General features: G+C 33.6%; 1 protein-coding gene across 1 annotated transcript in view; it reads right to left on the bottom strand.

Annotated features, from left to right (window-relative positions):
* LOC140441002 (uncharacterized) overlaps window positions 1-8705 on the bottom strand; it is a 34440-nt gene extending 25735 nt beyond the window's left edge. The window contains exon 1 of the mRNA XM_072531382.1: window positions 8472-8705. Coding sequence (XP_072387483.1) covers window positions 8472-8642 — 171 coding nt within the window. The 5' untranslated portion in view covers window positions 8643-8705. The remainder of the gene's footprint in view (window positions 1-8471) is intronic.
* Window positions 8706-20669: the final 11964 nt, after the last annotated feature.

The following is a 20669-nucleotide window of genomic DNA, read 5'->3' as shown; positions in this document are numbered from 1 at the left end:
GAAACCCTCTCTTGGTTCAAAATATTATTCTTTCTGATGAGGTTATATTTAAATTAAATGGGGAGGTCATTTAATACACAATACCCGCAAAAGGTAACCGTACGGGCTGGCATTGTAAAAAATAAAATCATTGGACCCTACTATTTCGAAGGTAATTTAAACGGGCCAGCATACCTTTAGTTTTTAAGTGGGTATCTCGTACCTACTTTAGTTAATTTATTCCCCAGTACAATGAGGTTTTGATAAAAGTCTATGGTTTCAACAGGATGGTGCCCCTCAGCATTATGCTTTAGGTGTTCGAAGGTACCTAAACGAAATTTTTTCGAACAGGTGGATTGGAAGACGTGGACATATTGAATGGCCAGCGAGGTCGCCAGACCTCAATCCTTTGGATTATTTTATGTAAAGTCATTTAAAGAATGTTGTTTATAAAACGAAACCTGCAAATATTGGAGACTTAAAAACAAGAATTGGTAAAGAAATAAACAATATTTCTCAAGAAAGCATAAACAAGGTTCTACAAGAATTTGTACGACGTTTGGGTTACTATCAAATACAACCAGGGCTACAATTCGAACATTTAAGATTAAGTCATGTATTAATTACTGGATTACTTTCAAGTTATTTATTATAATTTATTTATAATTTATTAATATTATAAATAAATAAAAATTTATTTGGGAATTTAATAGGGATGGGAATACCAATCCGGGACAACTTCTTGTACACATTAAGCTTTGCAGATGACCAAGTGGTATCGGCTCAAGATGAAGTTCTGTGCTATATGCTCCGAAAATTAGAAAAGGAATAACAAAAAATGGACTGGAAATAAATCTAGAAAAGACCGAATATTTAACAGCAGAGCTTTGAACCAGTTAGAAATTTGGAAATGGACGATAATAGGGAAATTAACGGCACTGATAAATTCAAATATTTAGGATTCATACTCTCAAAACATGGAACCACCGAGCAATTGCTAACCACCAGATTAGCACAGACAAGAACATGTATTAAACAAATGAACGGGGTACTGTGGGATAGACAGATTACCAGAAATATAAAGAAGAGAATTTATAACACCTTGGTACGCAGTATAATGACCTATGGAGCAGAGAATTGGGTAATAAATAAACGAAACAGGTCCAAAATCACAGCAACTGAAATGGAGTTCATGAGAAGAAGCTCAGAGTGACAAAAATGGATCGCATCAGAAATGAGGAGATGAAACGAATAATGTCAGTAGAACAAGACATACTCAGCTACATCGACGAAAAACGTTTAATTTGGTATGGACATGTGAGAAGAACAGATCATACAAGGTGGATAGCAAAGATTTCGTATTGGTGCCCAATAGGAAGGAGGAAAAGAGGTAGACCCCGAAAATCATGGAGGGATGAAGTGGACGAGGCCATGGAAAGAAGAGACCTTGGAAATGGAGAATGGCAGAACAGAAAAGAATTGGAGATGTTGGCTGAAAGAAGGAAGGTGGCGACAGCTGTAAAAATCTTTATATAGATAGATAGAAAAATTTATTTTCTAAGCGCATATCCTTTAAAATATATTCGTTAGACCCTAGTATTATACTTTATTGAAATCAGCTCATTTTTATCGATCTAAAAATGTCCTAAAGTACAGGGTGTTACATTTAAAAAAAGAGCCGATGACGTGATCATTGTAATGCGTATCACCTTGTATAATGAAATTTTATTGTAAAATGTAAAACAATAAATTTTTTTAAAAGGCTTTTCAATTAGGAAATATCGAATTTATTCAACACTTTACGGATACACTGTATAGAACTTTAATATACTCTGTAACATTAGAAGTGTTCACCCAGAAGAAATAATTTCTTGAACCTAATTTATTGGCAACAGAATGACTATATTAGAAAAATGCTATGATAACAATATCAATGTTTTATCTTTTCTACTTTTTGTAAAAATAAAGATTTATCTTTAATTTTTTTTTTGTAAAGAGATCGATTTATTAAAACCGTTTCGTATAAAAATGTTTTATTCCTCAGTATAATTGTATTCAGTGTGGGAAAATGCCTCGAGTTCGAAGACACCAAAATTATCACCATGTTAGCGATTTTCACAGTGATAGAATTATTGCATATAGAGATGGGTTTGTCGTTTCCCGAAATTAGCCGTCGTGGACAAACGAAGGTAGAGGAACACGAAGAAAACCAACTGGTCAATCAAGGCGTACAACAGAACCTCAGGATAGGTGCTTTAGATTACTGGCTCTGCGATACCGTTTTGCTACTACGCGTCAAATTGCTGACCAATGGTTTGTAGTAGTAGGAGACCTGTTAGTATGCCTACACTATACCGTCGCATTCGAGCCTTTGGACTGGTTTCATTCCGCCCACGACTAGTGCTTCCTTTGACTGCGGACCACTATCATCAACGTCTGAATTGGTACAGAGAACGGCAGCATTGGCGTTACGTAAGATGGCGTAATGTAGAATTCAGCGATGAATCACGATTCTGTTTAGGAATGCATGATGGTTGGAGGATAGTAAGATGCCGCCGTGGAGAGCGACGAGATATCTGGTTTGCTTTACACAGGACGAGATGCATGTACACAGGACAGTTGGAGTAATAGCTTGGGGGCTGTTGCCTATGCGAGTCGATCACCACTTGTGTTTATTCGAGTCAATATGACAGCTGCGCGTTATGTTGATGATACCTTACAAACCACTTTACTGCCTTATCTTGACGGCCGTCGAGACGCCCTTTCTCGGCAAGACACCACGCGTCTCCATATTGCTCGTCAAACTATGGACTTTCTCCAAGAAACTGGCGTTAATGTTTTGCCATGGCCACTCCGTGCTCCGGATTTAAATCTATTCGGACATGTATGGGATATGATGGGAAGGAGACTATCCACTTTGCACCATCCTCCACAGACTCTGTCACAATTGATACATAAAGTTCAAGTTGCTTGGAACGAGGTGCCACAAGCAGATATTGATCATCTTAAATGTCGCCAAACACATTATTTTTTTTTTTTTTTTTAATACTTGGTAATAAAAATTCTTGACAACGTTATCGTTTCAGTCTTGATGTAAATTTACCAATTTAGAAATTATTCCTTCTGGGTGTAACACTTCTAATGTCACTGGGTATATATAGAATTTATTCAAGTTTAAAGATTATTTAAGAAATTATCATAGAAGATTAATTACGCCTCATTACATTAAGATACCTCATTTTTATTGACATTATATACTGATAATACCTATATTTAACTAAATAATGAATTCTATAAACAAAATTTTGGCCTAGCAATAGGCTCTAGTTTATCTCCATTAAGATATATTTATGAAAGATTTTGAAACATATATTATTTCTAAACAAAATTTAAAACCCACGGTATGGTGGAGATATGTAGATGATGTATTATCAATACGGCTTCATGGATCAGAGTTGTTGGACACATTCTTGAATGATATAAACGATAAAGAAGAGACAATAACATTTATCATGGAAAAGGAATATGATAACACACTTCCTTTCCTGGATGTTTTAATATCTAAGAACGATTCTGGAAATGAGACTTAGGTGTATAAAAAACCAACACACACCAACAGATATCTAAATTGCAAATTAAATCACCATGCCAATATTAAAAAGGGAATCATTAAATCCTTATACGATAGAGCCAAAATTACTTGTTCCAACGAAAATTTGTTCTTAGAGGAGAAACATTTGTTAACATCTGTTTTATTAAAAAATACCATACATAAAAAGATTATCAGAAAAACTTAAAAATATAGGAAATAAACTTTTCAACAACATTCAAGACAACAAACACATTGAGACCTATTTTATCTAAAACTAAACGTAACAATGGACAAAAAAGAACAAAGAATTGTATTTATAAAATACCTTCTGAATGCAATCAGTTTTATTTAGGTGAAACATCAAGAACATTAAATATTAGAATAAGTGAACATCAATCTTATATTAAAAATAGAGAATTTGATAGATCTCAAATATGTAAACACGGATGGAAAAAGAAACATAGGGTTCAATGGAACGATTCAAGTATAGTGCTAAAAGAAACAGATAGTAAGAGAAAAAGCAAAGAAGCGGCTCTAATTATACTAAATAAGACAATTGTGTCCCAAATTCCTCTGCAGAATGCAGTAGGATCTGGTGACCCATATTCAAACAGGAAGTTAATATAAGGAAAATACCACTAGTAGTAAGTCAGTAATACTGACTATCATCGAATGAACTATGCAATGAAGGAAAGCAACTCGGTTATATTGGCACTACCATAACAAAAAAAACTACATAAAAAAACACATTAAGATCTATTTTGTCTAAAACCAAACCTAACAATGAACAAGAAAGGACAAAAAATTTTATTTATAAAATACCTTGTGAATGCGATCAGTTTTATTTAGGTGAAACATCAAGGCCATTAAATGTTAGAATAAGTGAATATCAATCTTGTATTAAAAATAGAGAATTTGATGGATCTCAAATATGTAAACATGCATGGAATAATGAACATAGGGTTCAATGGAATGATTCAAATAGAGTCCTAAAAGAAGGGGATGGTAAAAAGAGGAAAATCAAAGAGTCGGCTCTAATTATGCTGAATGTAGTAGGATTTGGTTATCCATATTAAAAGAGGAAATTATTAAAAGGAAAATACCAGTTTTAATTAGTCTGTAACATATAGAGGATACTTCATTTAGTTTTTTTTTTTATAACAAACATATTAAATCAGAATTTGGTGTTTATTGAAAGTAAACTAAATGTACGACCAAATACTTACCATGTCGAGATAGTATTATGAGGTTTTTTTCCTGGTTTTTCAGTCAATATAAATGAGTCAGATAAAATAAAATTATTAGAAAAATTTTTCACCGAGTAACAAATGAACAAAATTTGTTTAATTTACTAATGTTTGTATTTTAAAACCGATTTCCGAAGTGGAAATTGAAACGTCAATAAACGTACTTTAACCTTTAGTTGTGGCTTATTCCCATTTAAATAGTAATTACCATTTTAAAGTCGTTTACTTTAAAATGTATAATATATGTCTGAATTGTCAATATAAATAAGTCATATAAAATTAAATTATTAGCAGAATTATATGCCGAGTAACAAAAAAAATTTGTTTAATTTCTTAATGTTTGTATTTTGAAAACGATTTTCGAAGTGGAAATTGAAACGTCAATAAACTTATTTTAAACTTTAATTGTGGCTTATTCCCATTTAAATAGTAATTGCTTTAAAATGCCACAAGAAAATAACTTCAGAATAATAATAAAAATATAATGATATTCCAAATCAAGTAATTAACCATAACTACAAAGTAATATTGAAAATTCCGTATTATATTTAACAAATTTTGAAAATTACTAAAATTATTGAACAATATTTTTAAAGAAAAATTTTTTGTTTAATTTTAAATAACTTAAATGTGTGGCGTTATAAAACAAATATTAATAATTCTGCGTAACACGCAGACATTAAATTTCATAATATAGTAATAATGCGCTCTAAAAAGTTTTCACTTATATATTTTAGTGTGGTTTTATATTTTAGCTATATATTAAAAAGCACTACGATTGCTACGCCTCAATATATAAAGATTGATATCATAAAAGGAACCAAAACAAGATATTTTATAAATATCAATGATTTACGTATCTTGTTTGAATAAACTACGATGACCTTAGGCGTATTTTTAAATTATTTTATTTCGCTATAACATCCTGGCATTCAAAAATGCACCATTTAATTAAAAATATTAGACCATAACAGATTTATTAATTTTTTTTTTAATTCTGAAAATTTTATTTGAATATCTTAATATCGAACGAGGAATAGGAATATCATTTTTATGGGATCTTATCAAGATTTAAGATACTTCTACAAGATTAAGGAGAACAAAAGTAGGAAACTATGGAATTGAAAACAGAAATGACAGAGGAGATCGATTGATTCAATTTTGCCACAGCGAAGACTTCGTAATAACAAACACCTTTTTCAAATTACCTCTTCGACGGTTATATACGTAGACATCTTTACAACATACCAAAGAAAAAATAGTGAGAAATCAAATAGACTACATTATGATAGCAAGCCGGTATCGTAATGCTGTTAAATGTATTAGGAGCTGATATAGGCTCAGATCATAATCCGCTACTTACTGTGAAAGAAGCGAGACCAAAAAAGATTAGAAGACCACACAGAAAGGCACTAGATTTAAGTAAACTTAGAAACAAAAATATACGACAAGAAACAAGAGAAGAAATAAATGAAAACCTCCGTTCAGTGCAGCAACAAATTAACGATACAACTAACGTTAACCAAAAATTAAAGTACATAAATACAGCTATACAAACAGCAGAAAAGAAACATCTTACAAAAACAACAACAAAGAATAAGGAGTAGATGACACAAGATATACTAGACTTGATGGAACAAAGAAGAAAGATGAAGAATTACCTAGACAAATACAAAGAAATAAACACATAAAAAAGAGAATAAAAGAAGCCAAAGAGGCGTGGATTAAAAAACAGTGTGAAGAAATGGAAACCTCTGAGAAAAATTACGATGCATTCAATATGCACAAAAAAGTAAAAGATAACAGGAAGTATAAGGAAATGCCAAATAGGTAAACTTAAAGACAAAGATGGAAATGTTATTGTAGATCTAGAGAATAAAATAAAAAGATTGACAGAATACCTGAATAAATTATTGGAAGACGATAGAAACAACTTAACTCAGATAATCAATGCAACTGGGCCAGACATATTGAAAGAAGAAGTAGAATACGCAATAACAAACGATAAACATGGAAAAGCAAATGGACCTGATGAAATTCCTACAGAACTGTTGAAGCTTTTGAATGATAAATCCGTAATCATAATATTACATCTATTCAATACAATATACAGTACTGGTATAATACATCAAGAATGGTTGCTGTCTACGTTTGTCACCATACCAAAGAAAACTAAGGCAATCCAATGTTCAGTCATCCACAACCGAATCTATCAAAAGTTAGATATCGATATTAACGATACACAAATGGGATTAAAAAAAGGATTAGGTACAAGAGAAACTCTCTTTGCCCTAAACGTCCTAACACAGAGATGTCTAGATGTTAACCAAGAGGTACACGCCTGCTTTATAGACTTTGAAAAGGCTTTTGACAAAGTACGTCACAATAAACTCAAAGAAATCCTGGAGGGTAAGAACATCGACACCAGAAACATACAAATAATATTAAATCTGTACTAAAATTAGCGAGCTAATATAAAAATAGAAGACCAAACATCGGACAAAATAGAAATGCGTAGAGGAGTACGACAGGGTTGTATATCGTCACCGCTCTTGTTTAATATCTACAGCGAACAAATATGCCAAAAAGCTCTCTTAAGAGCATTATTATGCATGTCGTGGAAGTCTGAGCTATAAAGGAAAACGAGGGCCGTTCTGCCACCGATTATTATTTTACCCAATACCATTATTGTACCACCTCTGTATGTGTAAACTTTCACTTCCAATGTCTTAAACGTTCTGCATTTCCATATCGTCTCCACACTCTTACTCGACGAGAATCTGGATAAATACCAAATCTAGATTCATCGGAGAATAAAACTGTAGCCCAATCATTTGCATCGCTTCCCAGTTTTGATATTCTTAACACCACTTTAATCTTACAGCATGATTGCCTCATGAGTAAGGTAAACATCTCAATGGCCTTCAACTGTAAAGATTGGCTTTATGGAGACGATTTCTTACAGTATCACGGCCTATGGTTACCTGGTTTGCCCACTGCAAGTAGCTAACCAATTCAGTTGCTGTTATTGTTGGTTATCGTCTAGCGGTTAACACTAAAAATCGGTCTTGAGCTGTAGTTGTACGGCCCTTACGTGCTGGATGACGTTTCTGACGTCTGACGTTTCACAACTTCCAGTGTCATAAAAATGCCGCCACAATTGACTTATAACTTTGGAAGACTCTCATGTGCTCAGCTACATTAGTTTGCCGCATTTGACCTTGAAGAAAGCCTACAGCCCTATTCATCCCATCCAAAGTTAAATGACATTATTCCATGATAAAAAACAATATTTTCAGTGCATTAACTAAACAAGAACTTTATAGCACGAACAAAATCCAAACTACCAGAATATTTACTGCAATATAAAAGTTATAAATTTTTCCTCTCTTGTTTTCAATAATTTTGCATCTAGAAAAACCAAAATGATTGACTTAGTGTACAAAAGTCCCTTTTTAATTTTAACATCAACCTTCCCATTTATTGACCCACGATCCGCCTCTGCTGTTGATAGTTCTTATCTTTAGTAGATCATTAATCAAGACAAAATAACTCTTAAAAATGTACCCTTCAATTCTGTCGAGCAATAATATAAACATAAAAATTAATGTTTGGTTTATTATATATTTAAAAATATTTCTAACAAAAGTTACCTGGCATTCAGAATTAAAGATCGGTCTGCAAACTTTGCGGATGTATCTTGTGCAGTAAGGACAATTCGGTCGAACTCTAATTACATAACTTGCTTTATCCCTAATACCAATCACTTTAAAAACTACACTTAATAACAACAAAGACGTTAAGATTATTTTGTATAAATGCATAGTATGTACGTGATTTGATTATTGTTTTAAAGACGGTCTGTTTAATTATCAATGTTACGTTTTTAATATGTTAGGTTTTAGTAAACTATAGAGGTGGGGTGGAATGTCACAGACTGTTAGTTTATCTGCCAATGTTACCCATTTGTTACTGTTACAGTTCAAATCATTATTACATTTTGTCATTGCTGTATTTTGCAGTGCGAAATAAATAAAAAGAAAAAGAAAAAATAGTGATTAACCAGTAAAAACAGTATGTGTCTTTTGGATTTTGTATTATTAGGTATCGAATTGCAAAGGCGAAAAGTAAACTAATAAAAAATATTAACTCAAAAAATATAGGAAGAAAATAAAAAAAAATTAATTAAAACGGGAATCCATAAATTAGTAACAAAAACTGGGAGACAAGTACAAAAATATTGGAGTCTAACTTCCATTGTCAATAAAAACTGATTTAAAAAATATATGCACAGGATTAAAATGAAGAAACGAGGGGAAAATACCCTCTTTAATCAAGCGCAGCTTTACCTAAAACATCAAATATAACAACAGACGAAACAACAGAGATTTTAGAAGAAGACGTTAAAGAGACATTGGAAAAACTAATAATCGAAAACCAAATAGCAAATGAGTTACTTTAATAAGGGGAAATATTCATAATAAAGAATTTTATATTTAATACAAACAAATTTAATAAACAATTACATGAACATATGATGTAATATACTAGTTTTTAAATGAAATCGTAGGCTTCCACGGCCAGAGTCAGAATTATAGTTTATTCGTCTTCCGGGTTTGGACCGTGTCATTTGTGAGTGACCCAAAAGTGGGTTCATCTCGACGTTTCGCTACAATTGTATGTAGCTTCTTCAGGAGAACAAAAAAGAAAAAGAAAAACAAGAGACAGGAAGATGGGTAGTTAGCAACGGTAACTCAGTTACTCAACGCAACCAGAAGCGAATACTAACTACCAAGATGGGCATTTGGTCACAGTAACTCAACTACTCAACGCAGCCAGAGGTGAAAACCAAATGCCAGGACAGGGATTCACGTCCAACAGCTCAGAACACTAACGCGTCGAGAGGCAGGGAGTGAATCCGACGATTACTCCGCTACCGCTCTATTTATAGTCGCGGTGACCTGTCGTGTCGGGACGTATCGGCACACTCCGTGGCGCGAACGTCAAGAAGCGCGCGCTGGCCAATCATGTGGCTGCATCGTGGTAGCGGGACCGGACGGCGGCTCTAGACTGAGATTCCAGATGGGAGACAAGTAGTATCCTTCCTCTCGATTGATATTATGTGGATTTTTTCGGATCTCTAGAGATTCGCGGATTTTCCTGGAATAAAAGAAGGGGCTCTTAGAAATAATATGGGTTTTTTCGAACAATATGGAATGACCGGTTTCTTGGCAGTGTTCTGCAACTGCAGAATGGGAGAAAAGACCTGATCGAATGCATCTTTGATGCTCTTGAATCCGAGTTTTGACGGAACGACCAGTTTCGCCAATATACACTTGTCCACAGGAACAAGGAATAGAATAGACACCACAGGAAGATAGGGGCGGTAGCGGAGTAATCGTCGGATTCACTCCCTGCCTCTCGACGCGTTAGTGTTCTGAGCTGTTGGACGTGAATCCCTGTCCTGGAATTTGGTTTTCACCTCTGGCTGCGTTGAGTAGTTGAGTTACTGTGACCAAATGCCCATCTTGGTAGTTAGTATTCGCCTCTGGTTGCGTTGAGTAACTGAGTTACCGTTGCTAACTACCCATCTTCCTGTCTCTTGTTTTTCTTTTTTGTTCTCCTGAAGAAGCTACATACAATTGTAGCGAAACGTCGAGATGAACCCACTTTTGGGTCACTCACAAATGACACGGTCCAAACCCGGAAGACGAATAAACTACTAGTTTTTAGGTATGGAGGGTAGCTCTTTTATATGGTCAAAGGCCTTCCATCTCCTCTAGAGCACATCGATGGAAGATGAACTTGTGGTGGGGATGTGTATGTACGAAGCGCTGACGGTACCGAGGCGATGCATATTGTTACACCCCCTTCTCTTTGAAAATAAAGTATCATATCTTTTTTTTGTGGCGTGGAGCATACAACGGCATGATCCCATTCACTCTTTGTGGCAACTTATTTTTTATTAATCTGCCGTTGTTTCAGATCACCCAGAATTTCTTGGTTCCCTTTTCCACCAGTACTTTCGGGACGATTTCCGTCAAGTCGGAATTTTTTGCTAGTTGTGGCTCTTCCGGAGTCGTCATTGCTACGGCTTCAGGTCCCCTCGCTGTGTCGTCAGTTCGACGCTTCTTTGGTGGTAATGGTGGCGTACCAAATAACTGGCGAAACTGTGAAACTTGGTTGAGGATGCGTTCTAATTCCTTCCAGGCGTGACAAGTCCGGTCTCTCTGGTGTTTCAAGTGGGCTTATCTCTTCGGGAATATCTATAGCTGATTGCTGGTTGAACTGAGTTCTGTTTCCAGAATTCGGTGCTTAAGTATTGTGTGTCTCAGGTGGAGAAAGAATTTCTTTGGAGGTGCCTCCTCCCTCCCACGGTTTTAAATCTTTGACATGCGCTGTCACCTTCTTGCGGTTGCTACTATTTGAAAATTTTAGTTTTACCATTACCGGTGATATAACTGATGCTATTGTGTATGGACCTGAATATTTTGGCGCTAGCTTGCTGGTGAAAGCTTCACCTGCCGAGAAATTTATAGTTTTCCGCAAACTGGCATGACTATGTATCTTGGCAAATTTGTCCAGTTAGATGGATCTTAATAAAACTTGTTGCATTCGATTATTATGAGTGTCAAAAACTCTTTTGAATAAAAATGAAGATACGAAAATAAAAATTGCGTTATTCAACAAGAAAAATGCATTTTACAAAGTGCAATTCGAAGTAATGAAAAAAAATAAGTTTTTAATTAGGAAATCATTGACGGAAATAAATTCAACATTACTGTGCACCTAAGCTTCGTGTCCTATAATTTTGTCGAATACAAAATGTTTTTTTTTTTCATTTAATTAGCAATCTTTAAAATTTAAAAATGGGCAAATGTTAATGACGGTAACAAAACAGTTAGGAAAACTGTCCAGTCACAGTTTCCTTTAACTTATATAAGGTTGGGTTTGATAAATTTAATTGCTACATGAACACTACACTATCGAAGAGTACTTAGATGCAAAAAACGTCACGTCAGCGATGGTGAGCGAGGCACCTGCTGACCAGAACGGTCCTCGTCTGCTAAACGCTAGACCTGTGCCTCGTCTTCTAGAGTTTTGTGAAAATTCGATACAAATCAGTGCAAACTCGTTATTCCGGGGGTTTAGGGGTTAATAAACACTAATATTATGACGGCGATGTTGTGTGAGGCAACTGGTACTTAGAACGGTACCTCCTAGAGATTCTTGGAATTTCGATACACAATCAGTCTCTCATGTACTCTGATGCACTATGATACACAAACTTTAGGAGACGAGACCCATCCTAGGCATCAGGTGCCTCGGAGACCCCAAAATTATATTAGTGTTCAGTGAGTAAACCTCCATGTAACGAGTTTGCACTGATTTTGTATCAAACTTTCACAAAACTTCAGGAGCCGAGGCCGACTTGGTCCCTAGGTGCATCGCACACTATCACCGACATGATATTAGTGTTCAGTGATTCCAAACTACACGAGTTACGATACTGCACTGATTGTGTATTTGAATTTCCACAAAACTCCAAAAGGCTCAGAAAACTCCAGAAGAAGAGATCAGGTGCATCGCACACTATCGCAGGCGTGATATTAGTGTTCGGCGTGCACTGATCAGGATCGAATTTACACAAAACTCTACGAAATGAGGCCCGTTCTCAGCACCAGGTGCCTCATACAAGGTACTGTTGCTATGATATTAGTGTTCCGTCACCTCAGAAAACCTCTGAGTAACGAGTTTGCACTGATTTGTTTCACATTTTCACAAAACTCTAGAAGACGAAGCCTAGGAGCCTCGGAGACTATCACTATAATGTTACTCGTATTCTGTGATCCCAAAAACCCCCAAGTAGTAATATTGAACACATTTCCGTCAATTATTTTCAGAAGACCATCTGAGCTGGAGATATTGCATAATGTGGAATATAAAAGAATAAGATCTGAAAGAAAATCTTTAGACGGACCGAATTATGGACGGATTCATGTAACGATTTTTTCACCAGAGTCTTCATTTGATCTGTCCCTCGTGTTGGAGATCTTCCTCTTGGTCTTCGGCCTTCTACCTTTTTTTATTACCAATAATTTCATGGTCACTGTTTTTATAGCTATGTCACCAAAGTAAATTGGGTAAGCTCGGTTCACTTTTTTTAATAGTCAGTTTTTGTCAGTTTTTGTAATTGTCAGTTGAGGAATCACCTTTTTTGTAGATTGGTAGTACTTTTGATTGAGTATTTTATTACTTCTGGAAATACTCCAGTTGATACTCCAGAGTAGACATATAGGAAAATTTTTCAAAGATACCTGTGTATAAAAATAGCAGTAGGGATCTCGAACAGGTAGAAAAACGTGGAGGGGAGAGCGGAGCGACAGCTGCTATGTACAATGGAATTTCTCGGCCAGTTTAATTATAAATGAAACGTACTCTATTGTGTACCTTTAAAAAATTAGGTAATTAATTACGACTAATGAAAAGAACAAAAAATATTAGTACAAAATCTGTTTATTTAAATATATTACATTGTTGTCTACATCAAATATTTTCTTCTACTTCATCTATCCGTATAATAGGTGAAGTATTGGAACAACTATTTCCGTTTGGAATACTTCCATCGCCAATTTTCAATAACTACGTCATTTTCTAGCCATATCTGAATTTGTAGGTACACTCTTTTAAGGGCCGGTTTCAACAACAACAAATAAATCACTGAATAGTTAATCGTCGAATAAAATTTATTAGTAGAATAAATTTTATTCCGTTTCAATAACTATTTGTAATCCACCGTTAGTTATTCGTCGAATAAGTTCAAAGTGTAATGATTTTCCACAGAATGTACTCGTTGACACCTCTCTTGGCCTCCACCTCTTAGGTGCTTGGCCAAGCGCATCGCACTATTTTTCACTATAATCATATACATAACCTATAGTATTTGATATTGGTTGATCAATTTGTCAAAATAATAATAGTTGTCAATATCAATACATGATTTATATAAAAAAAATCTGTTTGTTGTGGTTGTAAATTATTGTGAATCTGAAACTTGTGAAAATGAAAAAAAAAAACGCGAGAGGAGCAAAAATTATTCAGAGAAAGAAATGGAGAACTTTGATAATCTAAACCTAGTTTTAAAGTCCACATCAACATCATCAAATTCAGTAAAAGGGTTTCTTGTTTCTTCTTTGCAGCTGCAAGCGTGGTCTTCTCCTTCGCTGCTCATTTCCGTCATCAGAGGATGATGATGATGAAGCTAATAATCTAAAATAAATATATATGTATACAAAATTCAAATTGTGTGATATAATTACGTTTACCTGCAATACATTGTTGATAATTTCAAGTTAAACTAATGAATTTTCTTTATTATTGATATTTAAAGTGAGGTTAGCTGTCAACTTATTCGAAGAATAAATATTTATTTGGCCGATATTGGACTAATAACTTATTTGGAGTTTATTCATAGAATAAGTCTTATTTGACGTTGGTGAAACGCAGATATGTCAGTTTTATTGGTCGAATAACTTTATTCATTGAATAGACTGCTATTTGTCGTTGGTGAAACCGGCCCTTAGGTGCTTAAACGCTGCATCAGTTGTTAGAGACAGTGATGACAAAAGAACACTCGTATTTTTGGCTATTGCTTTTATGAAAGAATTGAGTTTTAGACGGAGCGCCATATAAACTCAAAATACATGCTACACCTGCTTGCAATATATTGTTGGGTCTTCATTGATCTTTTTAAATACTTTTACTGAGTCGTGTAAATCAATCCGTTTCTCAAAATTTTTGGCAAACTTAATTTTTCCTTTATTGAAAAATGCAGAAATAGTGTCACAACCCGTAAAGGCATGTAAAAAAAGAATAAATATGTTCTTTACAATTTGGTAAAGATTTTTCTAAACATTTCGATGAAAATATCTTCCGTTGAACTTTGTCTCGGGATGGTTTTATAAAATATATTTTACGATGTTTATCTATCAATGCCGTTAATATCACTAAGACATCAATATCTTCTGAAACTGTAACATCTTTTGATTCCAAATTCATTGCCGTCTCAACAATTAATTTGTCGGCATCGCTTTCCGCTTGGCATGTAAAAATATTATTGTCAGCTAATTTAATTCTCAACATTTCTATCAAGCAAATTTTATTTTTACTATTTGTCAAAAATTTATCTTGGGCAATTTTTAAAGGCATATTAAGTTCATCAAATTCAATATCTGTACATTTATTTTTTAATGCGCGACGATTCCGTTCGGCTGATTTAATACTATCAAATAACACGTACGTGTTACTATTATAACTATTTTTTAAATATCTTTCATAATGGTCACATATCATTGCAAAAGTTTCATTTAATTGCCATTTACAACGATGTAGCAACATGCCTCCGTCAATAACGTAATAGAGATTTTCTACACTTTTTAAATTAATAGAAATTTCCGGAAATAATTCGTAAAATGTTGATTTTTTTGTTTTTTCCGGTTCACATTCTTCAAATACAGCAAGTGGATATGGTGCCAATTCGTAATTCATATAATTTTTAAGTTCTTCGTCGGTTTTTTTTAAACACAAATACGTTAAAACAACAGTAATGGGTCAACAGGAATAACCTCGTCATGAATTTTAATTTTGCCATTTTTCGCCAATAGAGAAATTATTTTATTTTTCCTTGACAATTTTATTTTCAAACCTGCTTCAAAAGCATGGTAACAATTTATCTTTTTATCTCCAGTAATTCCAGTAGCAATATACATAATAACATCTGTATTAGGAAAAGGGCTGCGTTGCTTGAAGAAATCCACTAATAATTTGACATCTGTATTATCCCTTTCTATTCTAGCATATGTTGAGTTAATATATTGATGACTTTTATTAAAAGACATGTCACAAAATTTTTCTATAGCTTCAATAATATCTTTACTGTAAATAACTCCTCTGACCCATTTATACACAACACTTTCAGTGGCACCACGTTTAAAAGGACCTCCTTCGACACTCATCCCTTTCATCAAAGTTTGCTCAATAGTCTGATCACTTGCAATGCCAGAACAATAATTATCCGAATGCCTAGATGTGAAATATCCTGCCGAAAATTGAAATCAGCATTATCATGCACAAATTGAACGAAAATGCCAGGTTTTATTTCTGGTGGAGCTGTAAAAGTTGCTGAATCTTCGTATAACGTAGCCTCTTTGTATTAAGTATAGAAGCCTAAAGAATGACATATATTTATTACTTTTTTAGAGCCAAATTTCCTAAGAAACTTCTCAGTCAAAGTAATATGAAGTGGCGATAAAAAAGATCTTGGTCGTACAGCAGATATGATTGCATGCGCTATCGATTTACATTTCTTCTCATATCTCGAAATTGTTTGTGCATTATTTTTCTTATCTTTTAATATTATTTCAGATAGTAACAAATTTAAAGATGTTGGAATTGATTCATCAACATCTTGAAGCATTTTGTCACTTGGCGTATAATTTTCATTATCGTACACTTGGGCTCTTATATCTCTCCGAATAATTTCGCTCGCCGCTTTCAGAATATGAAATTCTTCTTCTTCTTTACTATTATATTTTTGATTGTACCAATTTTCTGTTAATATATCATGGTTAATTTTTTTAAAACATATAATGGTATTGGACCCAAATTTAGTTGAAATGATAATATCGTCGTGAAAGCGTTCTGTTGGTCGTTTTTTAATAGTTTTTTCATCCGGGATATGCTCTGTAGTGATGACGTTTTTCAACTCTTGCATGGTAAATTGGCAATCATCATTCTCTTCTATGTACTTGTATATTTGCTCGATTGCTGCATCTACCATCGAAATTCTCGGATTAATTTTCTTTTCAACATTACTGAGGTGAATTGAATTTTTCAGCAAATTATAACAATCCGAATGATATTTCGCTGCAAGTGTCTGTAAGTCGGTGATACCAGAAATCCTTTTATGGATATCTCGATAATAATCAGTTTTCTGGACGGCTATAACATTCGTGATGGATTCATTGTTAGTTAATGCAGCTCCAAGCGATTATAACACAATTTACACAACTATGAAAAATTCCGTAGATAATGCTAAAGAATTGAATATGAGAACATGCATCTTAACATTCGATCGACCTCTATGTTGATGTATGAAATCTGCCTATGCCGAGCTTTATTTAATTTTGCTTCTTTTGTTTTATCAGCTTCTTGTTTTGTTTTATCAGTCATCTTCATGACTCTAAACTAATAAGATTATCCATTACGATTTTTCCGTAATCCGCTTTGTTCCGGAGCAAGTAATTTATTATCTTCTAAAAACCACATTAATCTATTGGATATGATTTTCTCGAGAACTTTACATTTATACAATTTTTTACACATTATACAATTTAAAGAAATAAGTCTATATAAATGTGACAGAGATTTTGGTTGATTTTGTTTATAAATAGGTATGACGATAGATGAACTCCAGATTTTTGGAAACTTGCTATGTCTCCATATATTATAGATATTCAACAAGTGTTTCTTTGCATATGAAGAAAGTTTTTGAAGAAATATTGCAGGGATGTTATCAGGACCGGGAGAAGAGGTTTTGGTATTATTGAGTGAGTATTCTAATCCATCCATGGTTATGGGAATTTAAATGAGAAAGGTCATCAAGCGGTATATCAATACCTTTGGATTCCTCTCTTACTTTTTTGGTCAAAAAATCTGGACGAAGAACATCATCGCTTGAGAATATTTCAAAACTATTAGCTAGAATATTGGCTCTGCCCAGAATGGAAGTGTATATTTTTTGTTTTTCTTCTAAGAAGTTATTGGGGTTTTGAGTATTTTTCCCGGATATCTTTCGTACCATTTGCCACACTTTATTAATTGGTGTAGATGAATTTAATTCTGAAACAAATTTTTTCCATGATTCACGTTTACTTCTTTTAATGATGAATCTAGCTTGTGCTTTTAGTCGTTTGAATTCTAAAGTATTTTCAAGTGTATTATATTTCCTAAATCGATTTAATGCTGTTTTTTTTTTAAGTTTAATAGCTTCTTGACATTCAGAATTCCACTAAGGGACGGACGAATTTAATTGTTTGAAATTCATTTTACCAACGGCTTTTTTGACAGCAGTTAATAATAAATTTAAAAACTCTTGAATTTTATAAGATTATAAGATTATAATACTCTTGCCAATTTGCATTTTTGATATTTAATTTTTTAACATTACAAGAGTATTGTATACTGTCAGGATTTGTTATTACAATCGGAAAGTGGTCACTATCATTTAAATCAGAAAGTACATCCCAAGATAAGGTAACTGATAATGATGGATCACATATTGAAAGGTCTATGGCAGAGGATTTACCAGTAGAAATGTCAAAATGAGTATTTCTTCCATCGTTTAGTAGGCTTAACTGAAAATTTTCCAACATTATTTCGATTCTACGACCTAATGGAATTATTTTTTTGATCCCCATATGTAATTATGTACATTAAAATCTCCAACTATTAGGTGAGGTGAAGGTATTTGTAGAATCAAATCTGAGATTTTATTATTGCCTCATGTAATCTTATTTTGTCCCTTTTTGAGAAATCTCGCATACTATACTCCATCTCTAGCTAAAATATCTATTATGGTAAATTGTTTTTGAATGATCAGTCAATTAGTAGATAAGAAAGTTGTAGGGGTAAGCTGCGATTGAAAAAGTGTGAATATTATTGTTTTAGACACGAATGTTTACATTCTAGGAATTAATTGTAAACCTTTTTTAAACTAACAAAAGGAATACAGAGAGTATATATTACATTACAAAAACAATGTTTTAGTACGTAATAAATAAAGGTACCAGTAATGTTTTGTATTATATGAGGATTATTCTAAGTAATAAGATTTCCTTAACATTTTTTTTTAATTTATTTCTTTGCTCTAATTGTTTTAATATTAAAAATACGAAATACAAAAATAACTATCATAACTAAGTAGCTTGACACAAACTCAAATTAATTCTTTATTGGTCCTTAATTTTTCCAATCTCTTAAAACACATCTTGTCCTTATCTGAAACAAAAAACATGCCTTATTATATCCACGTTTTATAAGAAAATATTGACTGACATAAAGATGACAATGACTTAAAATAATACAATAATGAAAAGAATATACAGAAAATTTAAAAACGACTTTTATCTGTTTTTAATTCAGATTTACTAGTAAATTGCACAAGCTTATCATCTTTTATTATTTTTTTATGTACCCCTAATTTATAAGTTCATAACTCAGGTGAATTACATCTTTAATAAATACATAGGTTTTTTTGATATTCTACTTTATGTCGCTAGATACAAGCCGCACCAATTCGTTGTCTATTGAATTACGACAGTAATATTGGTATCTTGATTATTATTGAAAGGTGCGAGGGCGGTGATTAATATTATGTGGCATGCAGAAAACCGGATTTTTCTTCTCGCTTCGTGATTTTTTTATTGAAAGATTGCAACGTATTTACATCTTTATACAAAAGAGGCAACAAAGCAATATACGAGGCTTGTTCAATTGAAACCAATCTTTGGGGTAGTAAAAAATTATTGGCAAATATATCTACAAATAATTACCATTACAAATAAGGCACATACAGTCTGTACCAAACCCTTCTTTTACTCATTTTTGACGTCATATAGGATTTTAAGAATGTCGAGAATTATTGCATGACATTTTAGTTAAATCTGACAGTTCCAGGATCGTATATTAACGTCTAAACGGCTCGACGTACAACAACGTGCAAGGTATCGTTGAAAAGGGGAGAAGACGTTAACACAAAAACAACAAAGACAAAGAAATTACCAAAAGGACACTAAGCTTGTAACTTCTAAACGGCTCAACGTACAACCACGTGCAAGGTATCGATAGAAAGGGGAGGTGGTAGCGACTATGCTATCACAAAAAACAAACGCAAAGACTTTGCCAAAACGGCACTATATCATATCTCCGTTTTTATTGATTAGATTACTACGTATAACACGTTAAATGAAAGAGGAGGGGATATGGAATACTTTAACACAAAAAATACAAAGATAAAGACATTGTCAAAACGGCACTATATTGGATCTTCGTTGCTACTGATCGGATTTTAGCATAATAGACGTTGAAGGAAAGGAGAGTAGTCATTAAAGCTAACAGAGAAACAAACATGACAACATTGCCCAAACGGCGCTATATTATATATTGAACCTATTTTGAAGGGGATTCCATACTATTACAGTTTATCATCTCGCCACGCCATCTGCCGGCTACATCTGCCCTGCCCAAGCCATCTAGCACCTGTTATCGTAAAAAGACACTCCTTCAGCCTATCGCTTCTCTCTCTCTCTCTCTCTCTCTCTCTCTCTCTCTCTCTCTCTCTCTCTCTCTCTCTCTCTCACGAAACAATGTATGAAAGGTAAGGTGACACTGAAAACGATATAACGTACCGTTCGCGTCATAAAAAACTGGTACAACTCTTATAACCAAAAACCGTGTTTTTTAAGTTGTTTACATTGGTCTTGTCACATGTGTCATTCTAATTTCTAGGGCACTGTTGCCAGTTCAACAAAAAAATTTTACATAAAACCAGCTAAAAGCAGGGCTGTGCGACAGCCCGCCAGTTTTGAGTATACTAAAAACTAAAACATTATCGAACATTCTCTATCAGTCAGTCACATTTATTTAAACATGCATCCTAAAAAATTCTCCTATTACTATTGTAATTTTCCATAATCTCAATTAAGTACCCACACATTGATTCGTGTTTTATTATAATTTATGAAAATATTTCAATTCAAAAATAATGATAGATAATCAATCTAGACATAACT

The sequence above is a fragment of the Diabrotica undecimpunctata genome, chromosome 1 (genome assembly GCF_040954645.1).
Source record: "Diabrotica undecimpunctata isolate CICGRU chromosome 1, icDiaUnde3, whole genome shotgun sequence".
NCBI classification, from domain to species: Eukaryota; Metazoa; Arthropoda; class Insecta; order Coleoptera; family Chrysomelidae; genus Diabrotica; species Diabrotica undecimpunctata.
This window is presented reverse-complemented; position numbering and strand designations above follow the sequence as displayed.